The 10,032-nt window shown below is 45.9% G+C and overlaps 1 protein-coding gene across 1 annotated transcript in view; it reads right to left on the bottom strand.

The window, feature by feature from the left end:
• LOC135524894 (ankyrin repeat and fibronectin type-III domain-containing protein 1-like) overlaps window positions 1-9,200 on the bottom strand; it is a 102,735-nt gene extending 93,535 nt beyond the window's left edge. Inside the window, exons 1-2 of the mRNA XM_064952745.1 lie at window positions 9,000-9,200; window positions 7,546-7,756 (exon numbers count right to left, since the gene is read on the bottom strand). Of these exons, the coding sequence (XP_064808817.1) occupies window positions 7,546-7,756; window positions 9,000-9,200 (412 nt within the window). The remainder of the gene's footprint in view (window positions 1-7,545; window positions 7,757-8,999) is intronic.
• Window positions 9,201-10,032: the final 832 nt, after the last annotated feature.

Consider the following 10,032-nt stretch of genomic DNA (forward strand, 5'->3'; position numbering starts at 1 on the left):
TGTCAGATACACAGTTGTAATGTATGGTACAGTGCATTCGGAGAGTATTCAGACCACTTGACTTTTCACACATTTTGTTACAATACTATTGATGAAATAGTTTCCCCCCCATCTCATTATTCTACACACCGTACACCATAATGACAAAGAGAAAGCAGTTTTTTTTATTTTACTTGTGCCATTGTATACAAAATGGAAAACTGAAACATCACATTTACATAAGTATACAGACACTTTACTCAGTACTTTGTTGAAGCACCATTGGCAGCGATTAAAGCCTTGAGTATTCTTGGGTATGACGCTACAAGCTTAGCAAAACTGTATTTGGGGAGTTTCTCCCCTTCTTCTCTGTAGATCCTCTCAAGCTCTGTCAGGCTGGATGGGGAGTGTTGCTGCACAGATATTTTCAAGTCTCTTAAGAGATGTTTGATCAGGTTCAAATCCAGGCTCTGGATGGGCCACTCAAGGACATTCAGAGACTTGTCCCGAAGCCACTCCTGCTTCTTGGCTGTTTGCTTAGGGTCATTGTCCTGTTGGAAGGTGAACCTTCGCCCCAGTCTGAGGTCCTGAAGGCTCTGGAGCAAGATTTCATCAAGGATCTCTCTGTATTTTGTTCCATTCAATTCCCTCAATCCTTACTAGTCCCCCAGTTCCTGCTGCTGAAAATCATCCCCACATCATGATGCTGCCACCACCATGCTTCACCGTAGGGATGGTGTCAGGTTTCCTCCAGACGTGATGCTTGGCATTCAGGCCAAAGAGTTCAATATTGGTTTTATCAGACCAGAGAATCTTATTTCTCATGGTCTGAGAGTCCTTCAGGTGCCTTTTGGCAAAGTTCAAGCAGGATGTCATGTAAATTTTCATAAGGAGTGGCTTCTGTCTGGCCACTCTACCATAAAGTCCAGATTGGTGAAGTGCTTCAGCGATGGTTGTCCTTCTGGAAGGTTCTCTCATCTCCACAGAAGAATTCTGGAGCTCTGTCAGAGTGACCATCGAGTTCTTGGTCACCTCCCTGACCAAGGCCTTTCTCTCCCAATTGTTCAGTTTGGCCGGGCGGCCAGATCTAGGAAGAGTCTTGTTGGTTCAAAACTTCTTCCATTTAAGAATGATGGAGGCCACCGTGTTCTTGGGGATCTTCAATGCTGCAGACATTTTTTGGTACTCTTCCCAGATTTGTGCCTCGACACAATCCTGTCTCGGAGCTCTAGGGACAATTCCTTCGACCTCATGGCTTGGTTTTTGCTCTGACATAGACAGCTGTGTGCCTTTCCAAATCCTGTTCAATCAATTGAATTTACCACCGGTGGACTCCAATCAAGTTATAGAAACATCTCAAGGATGATCAATGGAAACAGGATGCACATTTTCCAAAAGTTCAAAAAACCTGTGTAAGAGTGAGTGCTGTGCCTTCTGTTATCAAGGGCCACTCAGAGAAGTAAAGGCCACAGCCCTTGCAGCTCAACATGCTTGTTACAGCTGACTAGACACAAACAGACTGACATAGTGGGGGGATCTGAGAGGAGGACCCGTGGATCATGGGAAAAACACAGGTTACCATGGGATACAGAACACAGGTTACTATGGGATACAGAACACAGGTTACTATGGGATACAGAACACAGGTTACTATGGGATACAGAACACAGGTTACTATGGGATACAGAACACGGGTTACTATGGGATACAGAATACAGCTTACTATGGGATACAGAACACATGTTACTATGGGATACAGAACATGGGTAACTTTGGGATACAGAACACGGGTTACTATGGGATACAGAACACAGGTTACTATGGGATACAGAACACAGGTTACTATGTGATACAGAACACGGGTTACTATGGGATACAGAACACGGGTTACTATGGGATACAGAACACAGGTTACTATGGGATACAGAACACAGGTTACTATGTGATACAGAACACGTTACTATGGGATACAGAACACGGGTAACTATGGGATACAGAACACATGTTACTATGGGATACAGAACACGGGTAACTATGGGATAGAGAACACGGGTTACTATGCAATAGAGAACACAGGTTACTATGGGATACAGAACACAGGTTACTATGGGAGATTCAGTGAAACACAGATTATCATTAGAGTTGGAAAAGAGCTCAAGTTTCACTGAGAGAACACAAAGTTTCACACTGCTTTGAAAGGTCCAATGTGGATGCGAGGATAGACTAGTAGAAATCCCTGCTTGGCGGGTGAGTGGAACACACAGACAGACGTGTATTTGGCCTCCCGGATTTGTCATAGTAAAACCCTAGCCCTCGTGCCAGGTTGCCAGCCCTCCCTGCAGTAGAACAGCGTGGCTCTCTCTCTCTCTCTCTCTCTCTCTCTCTCTCTCTCTCTCTCTCTCTCTCTCTCTCTCTCTCTCTCTCTCTCTCTCTCTCTCGACCATGACAACAACATAAACAAATAACCACGTCTGTAGAAGAAGACCCTCTTTCACGGACCTCTCACCGTGCCCCTAGCCCCTGGGGTGGGAGGGATGGTGAGTGACAAAGAGGGAGGACGACAGAGTAAGTAAACAGCCCAGTGATCCCTCCATCCTTCCATCTCGTTACCTGGGGGTCTGAGCTAAGTCTGAAGCTACGTTGTAAATGGTGCACTACTTCTTGAAGTGCACTACTTTTGACCAGGAACAATAGGGACCAGGTAGGGAATAGGGTGTCATTTGGGACACATCCTGAGTCTGGGCTGCAGTGGAAAAGAGTGGCAGCCGTATTAGCCTTGTCGAGGTGCAATTTCCTGCTTCTTCAGGAGTGACAGGCCTGACGCAGGCTGTGGTTAATTGATGGGGCTATAAATTAACATGCAGAGCTGTCCATCCAGCCACACACACACACACGCATGAACGCACACACACAAGCTCACACACTGGCCCATTGTCTGGCCTGTCTGCCGGCGGGTCAGTTCTACGGCGGGATGAGGACCTGAATAAAGTCCCCTGGCAGGACTCGTTAATGACCCTCCAACCCGCTCCGTGGTTGGGCCACGCCCATCAAGCCTTCAGTCTCACTGCAGAATTAGATGTTTTCCCACCTTTCTCCAAACCTCAAATTTTAAAGTTGCTCCAAATGTCAATGTTGCAACAAAAAAAACAAGTGCCAATCAATGTGATTGAACACGCCATCCTCGTGGCCAGAGCTCGCAGATTACGCCCATCCACCACTCCCGTCCACAACACCTTAGCAAAATCCAAGCCTAAAGGTGCTCACCATTGTCCCCTAGTGGCAACATCCTGTATTAGGGCACAGATGTTTTAGTCGTATGAGGCACACAAAAACAACTCTACGGTTACATTAAGGCATTCATTTCTGACTGGGTTAAGTTAAAGGTTCACGTTTGGGACATACAGAAATAACTTTTGGGTAAACTTCTAAATCTGATTGGTTAAAAAGTAAGGATTATGGTTTGGGTTAATTAACCTTGCTATCTCATTGTGGACGACTGGCGCAGTGGTCTAAGCAGCGCGCTCCCACTCCATAGACTACAGGTGGCTTCAATCCCAGCTCCCGGCAACAGATTTTAGAGTTTTCTTTTTTTTGCCCGTAGTGGACGGTTTTGAAGCCGTATCCCAAATGTCCTTGTGACCTGCAACAACGTCAAATTTCGACTTGAATCTTGAGTGATCTCTCTGACCCAGTCTGTCACCCCACTCGCCCCACCCCACCCCTCCAGCCCAACCCTCTCCAAACCTGGTCTGTCAGACCCCCACCCCACCCCTCCAACCCAACCCTCTCCATACCTGGTCTGTCAGACCCCCACCCCACCCCTCCAACCCAGCCAACCCTCTCCATACCTGGTCTGTCAGACCACCTCCCCACCCCACCCCTCCACCCCAACCCAGTCAGCCCTCTCTATACCTGGTCTGTCAGACCCCCACCCCTCCAACCCAACCCAGCAAACCCTCTCTATACCTGGTCTGTCAGACCACCCTCCCCACCGCTCCAACCCAGCCAGCCCCAGGAGGATAAACAGAAACACGCTAACCCCTCTGTTTGTTTTACAGGGATCGGTTTGTGCCACAGTAAGACGTGTGCGTGTGTGCTCTGTGTGAGCGTGTGTGTTTATAAAAACACTTGACGTTCTCCCCTCTCAGGCCCGGAGGACAATAAATCACTTAGGTATAATTGGCAGGGCGTTACATGTATCGTTGGAAAAGTTAAACCATTAAATGTCAAACTTTGTCAGGGCTTTTCAGTGGGGAGGCCCGGTAGCCCTGGTGGCCCCCCCTCTGGCCTGGGATAGGGATAGGGGATGTGTGGAGGCCCCTCCTCTGGCCTGGGATAGGGTTAGGGGATGTGTGGAGGCCCCTCCTCTGGCCTGGGATAGGGTTAGGGGATGTGTGGAGGCCCCTCCTCTGGCCTGGGATAGGGTTAGGGGATGTGTGGTGGCCCCTCCTCTGGCCTGGGATAGGGTTAGGGGATGTGTGGAGGCCCCTCCTCTGGCCTGGGATAGGGTTAGGGGATGTGTGGAGGCCCCTCCTCTGGCCTGGGATAGGGTTAGGGGATGTGTGGAGGCCCCTCCTCTGGCCTGGGATAGGGATAGGGGATGTGTGGAGGCCCCTCCTCTGGCCTGGGATAGGGTTAGGGGATGTGTGGAGGCCCCTCCTCTGGCCTGGGATAGGGTTAGGGGATGTGTGGAGGCCCCTCCTCTGGCCTGGGATAGGGGATGTGTGGAGGCCCCTCCTCTGGCCTGGGATAGGGATAGGGGATGTGTGGAGGCCCCTCCTCTGGCCTGGGATAGGGGATGTGTGGAGGCCCCTCCTCTGGCCTGGGATAGGGGATGTGTGGAGGCCCCTCCTCTGGCCTGGGATAGGGGATGTGTGGAGGCCCCTCCTCTGGCCTGGGATAGGGAATGTGTGGAGGCCCCTTTAGACTTGGTTAGTTAAACTCTGAAGTGGCCAGTGTTTCACCCCAGTTAGATGTGTCACTAACATGGAGCGGAGCAGGACGCACTCGCACACACACACACACACACACACACACACACACACACACACACACACACACACACACACACACACACACACACACACACACACACACACACACACACACACACACACACACACACACACACACACAGAAGGCTTGTGAGGTGCTTTCCTGTCCAGGGATGTTGGACAATGTAAGAACCATCTGTCTAGGAGAGGTGAAGGAGGGATGGATGGAGTATTACACTAAAGTAGTAGTAGAGTAAAGTAGTAGTAGACTAATGTCGTAGTAGACTAATGTAGTAGTAGACTAATGTAGTATTACACTAAAGTAGTGGTAGACTAAAGTAGTACTGGACTAAAGTAGTGGTCGACTAAAGTAGTAGTAGACTAATGTAGTATTACACTAACATAGTAGTAGACTAAAGTAGTACTGGACTAAAGTAGTATTAGAATAAAGTAGTAGTAGACTAATGTAGTATTACACTAAAGTAGTAGTAGACTAAAGTAGTAGTAGACTAAAGTAGTACTGGTCTAAAGTACTAGTAGACTAAAGTAGTAGAAGACTAAAGTAGTACTGGACTAAAGTAGTAGTAGACTAAAGTAGTACTGGTCTAAAGTACTAGTAGACTAAAGTAGTAGTAGACTAAAGTAGTACTGGACTAAAGTAGTAGTAGACTAAAGTAGTATTACACTAAAGTAGTATTACACTAAAGTAGTGGTAGTAGACTAAAGTAGTATTACACTAAAGTAGTAGTAGACTAAAGCAGTAGTAGACTAAAGCAGTAGTAGACTAAAGTAGTATTACACTAAAGTAGTAGGAGTAGACTAAAGTAGTAGTAGACTAAAGTAGTAGTACACTACAGTAGTATTACACTAAAGTATTACTGGACTAAAGTAGTAGTAGACTAAAGTAGTAGAAGACTAAAGTAGTAGTAGACTAAAGTAGTAGAGGACTAAAGTAGTAGTAGACTAAAGTAGTAGTAGACTAAAGTAGTAGAGGACTAAAGGAGTATTACACTAAAGTAGTAGTAGACTAAAGTAGTAGTAGACTAAAGTAGTAGAGGACTAAAGGAGTATTACACTAAAGTAGTAGTAGACTAAAGCAGTAGTAGACTAAAGTAGTAGAGGACTAAAGTAGTAGTAGACTAAAGTAGTATTACACTAAAGTAGTAGTAGACTAAAGTAGTAGTAGACTAAAGTAGTATTACACTAAAGTAGTAGTAGACTAAAGTAGTAGTAGACTAAAGTAGTAGTAGACTAAAGTAGTAGTAGACTAAAGTAGTATTGAATAGGAAATAGAGCTGGGAAGATAAACATTGCCTTCCTCTGACTGAAGTATTTTTCTTCGGTATACTTCCTGTCGATTGTTCTGTAAAACATTATTTGGTCAATGGTAATAGCCGATGTAATATATTATTCCTACTATGAAAGCATCTGCTTGTTGTTGTTTTCCGCTGTCGACTGCTGTGAGATGCATTCTGGGAAGCACAAACACGACAGACCGTTGATCAAAATGCCATTGAGGGAAGAATACAGTTTTCCGAGCAACTACTGTTGTTGTAGTTATAGAGAGGAGAGTCACAGTTTTCTATGAGTATCTCATGTATTTCTCCCTGCTTAATATTGAGTTCATGGCACCATGTTTATCGAGCAAAATAGTTACAATTATCTCATTATGACTGTTTGTCCATATTGCCCAGTTCTAGCACCTCCCCCCAAAAAAATCTGTTCTCATAATTTATCGTTGATTTATTGCTTTCGCAAAAACATATTTAAAAAATAATCTATATCGGCCAGGCCTACTAGAAAACCATGTCTAAAAAGGGATAAAGTAGTCTGGCTGACACCAAACTCAGAGTCCTCCTGACTTCAAAGTGTGAATAGGCTGTTTGATGTTAGCACGGTGTTAGCATGGTGTTAGCACGGTGTTAGCATGGTGTTAGCACGGTGTTAGCATGGTGCATCGATAACGAAGGGGGCTGTGCTTTAATTGGCTGTTTCTGTACAGCCATACACAGCCCCACGAGCGCGACCCCCTTCCATTTTAAAAGAGGTCTCAACCCCAGAGGAAAACAAAACATTTGAAAGAACCAATAAAAATAATCTCTCAATTTCTGGGGTGAATATTATAGCAACAGACATAGTCCAGACTAGTGGGTCTTTCCCTCGCTGTGTACCAGCTGGGTCGCGCCAGCCAGGCAGGAACAGGAACAGGAACAGAGAAGAAAAGGCTAGAACAAGATTCCTGTATTTTTAACTAATGGTTTCAATGCTGGGTTGCATTACTTAGTGTGTACTCACATTGCACCCTCCATAGTGTTTACTTAGTGTACCCTACTTAGTGTGTACACAGTGAGCCCTACGTAGTGTATACGGGGCGGCGAGTAACCTAGTGGCTAGAGCGTTGGACTAGTAACCGAAAGGTTGCAAGATCGAATGCCCCGAGCTGACAACGGTAAGAATCTGTCGTTCTGTCCCTGAACAGGCAGTTAACCCACTGTTCCCAGGCCGTCATTGTAAATAAAAATGTGTTCTTAACTGACTTGCCTGGTTAAATTGAAGGTGAATATATACTCACAGTGAGGGCTCTCCTTGCCGCCGGCCTTCAGCAGTAGCTTGGCTATAGGTGTGTTGTTGGTCATGACGGCCACGTCGAGCGGCGTTAACCCTTGGCTGTTGGGCGTGTTGAGGTCCAGCTCTTCAGCTGTGTATTGGTAGAGAAGGATCTGGACGGTATCTACATCCTGCTGCTCCACCGCCTCAAACAGACACTCACTACCCTGCATGTTCTGGAGGGACACACACACACACACACACACACACACACACAGGGGTCAGGAGACAATCATCATTGTTGTCGTCGTCAACAGCACTCACCCACAGCTCCAGAATGTCATAGGCTCTGAAGCTTTAACCAAACCAAGGGCAGACACAGCAACAAAGTGTAGTGATTGATGGACCGTAGAGAGGAGAGGTGGTCCTCTGTAGCTCAGTTGGTAGAGGATGGCACACGCAACGCCTGAATAGTGGGTTTGATTCCCAGGACCACCACGTCCGTAAAACATTTCTGCATGCGTGACTAAGTGGCTTTGGATCAAAGCAGACGCCATATCACATGGGGACAGTACTGTCTATCTGTCACAGTGAGAGAACACTGACACGATCCAACACTCAGAATTCTAAAAAACCTACACTCTCTGATCGATTGGCACAATCAATATCATATGACTCATTTCACATTCAATTATCATTGTAGCGTGTCGGTGGAACGTGTGTGTGGGTTAACATCAGTGATTAAGCCAATGCTAGGTTATTGTTCAGCGTGATGGATATACATACGGAGGACTAATGACAAGTGTGCTTGAGAGAGAGAGAGAGAGAGAGAGAGAGAGAGAGAGAGAGAGAGAGAGAGAGAGAGAGAGAGAGAGAGAGAGAGAGAGAGAGAGAGAGAGAGAGAGAGAGAGACAAAGAGAGGTGAAGAGAAGGAGGTAGCACTGCAGTGAAAGTGCTGAAGCGGCAACATTTGAAGATGGAACCACTGTTCTCATCCAGCGCCTTAGTTTTGGTTTTGTTGACAAAACGGTTCAAAACCCAGCAGTACATATTATTCTGTTCTATCTGGCGTGTGATGATGTCAAAAAATAGTTTTTTGTTTGTAGTAACTTCTGTGTTGTTGTAATAACCCAAACGGACATGGTAGTTTCATCGGCTACGGCATCTATAGCTGTAATGATGAGTAAAACAACAAGCTGTACGTGAGATGTAACCATGTGGAACACGTCATCAGACTGGGACACATCAGCCCTAGTGTGAGAACACACTGAAATCTCTCTAACACACACACACACACACACACACACACACACACACACACACACACACACACACACACCCTTCACATCCTTCATGCTTGTTTTTGCTGTTCTCCAATGTAAATGTATTGTATAGAAATTCAGTAAATGAGCTTCAACTTTCTGAAAATGTCTTGGATGTGAAAACAAACACACAAACATGACATGTACGCATGGACACACGATCCCAACTCACCGAGCCCTTGTGATGACCGTGGCGTTCTCCGCGGCCGAAGAAGTAGGCGTCCTCGAAGGAGGAGTGGCCTCCTTTCAGCTTCTCTGATAGGTTCCTGTAGAGGCGCTTGGCGGCGCTGGGGGAGGCAGGGCCTCCCGAGCACTTCCTGGTATGGGACAGCTGCAGATTCTGCATCTGTTGAGTCATGCTGACAGAATAGTTCCTAAAGGGGTGAAGGAGAGAAGGGTGGGAGAGGAAAAAGTCATTTCAATGTGCAAGAGCAATTTCTACCCAATTATACAATAGAACGGCCGACATTAAAAACAAACTGATGGATTTGAAAATGGACGAGTTTCAGGGTCTGCACTTGTAATAGAAGGTTCTGACGGAACAGAAATTCCTAAAGGAAAATATATTAGAAAAATAGCAAGGCACTCTTCATATCCGGGGCAAGTTAAAAACATCTTTATTATCTTTTCATGTCCTCAAAGACGACAAAAAAACCCACACACACGTAGGCATTTTAGTTTCCTTCTTCGGGCTGTGAAGGAAAACATCATTGAAATCAATTTCCTTTGAGAACATTTCTACCCAGTTATACATGTGATAAATACGGAGACAGTACAACATGAATAACAGATCCATGACAGTGGAAGAGTCTTATGGACAGATGTGTTAGTGAAAGGTGAAAAGGGGTCATTTCTGAGTCTCTCTCTGAACGAAACGCTATGGCTAACATGGATGATCTGGGGCATGGAACGGCCGCTAATTCCAGGAATGTATTGACAGAGCAATGGCTGAACAATCTTTAATGATCCTCACATCATATTTCCAAGAAACACACCAAATAACCATTACTCAGCCCTTCTGGCCAGCTAGATAGACCCGCCATAAATGATTGCTTCGCTCACTTCTGCTCGGTAGGAAAAATTACTGTTGACCCACAGGCTCCGTTAAATTCATTTCCCCATCGGCTGCACAGATTTAATCTGGCGCTCAGAGAAATGACAAGAGAGACAGGAGAGACAAAGAGGTACAC

The sequence above is a fragment of the Oncorhynchus masou genome, chromosome 31 (assembly GCF_036934945.1).
Source record: "Oncorhynchus masou masou isolate Uvic2021 chromosome 31, UVic_Omas_1.1, whole genome shotgun sequence".
In the NCBI taxonomy this organism is placed as follows: Eukaryota; Metazoa; Chordata; class Actinopteri; order Salmoniformes; family Salmonidae; genus Oncorhynchus; species Oncorhynchus masou.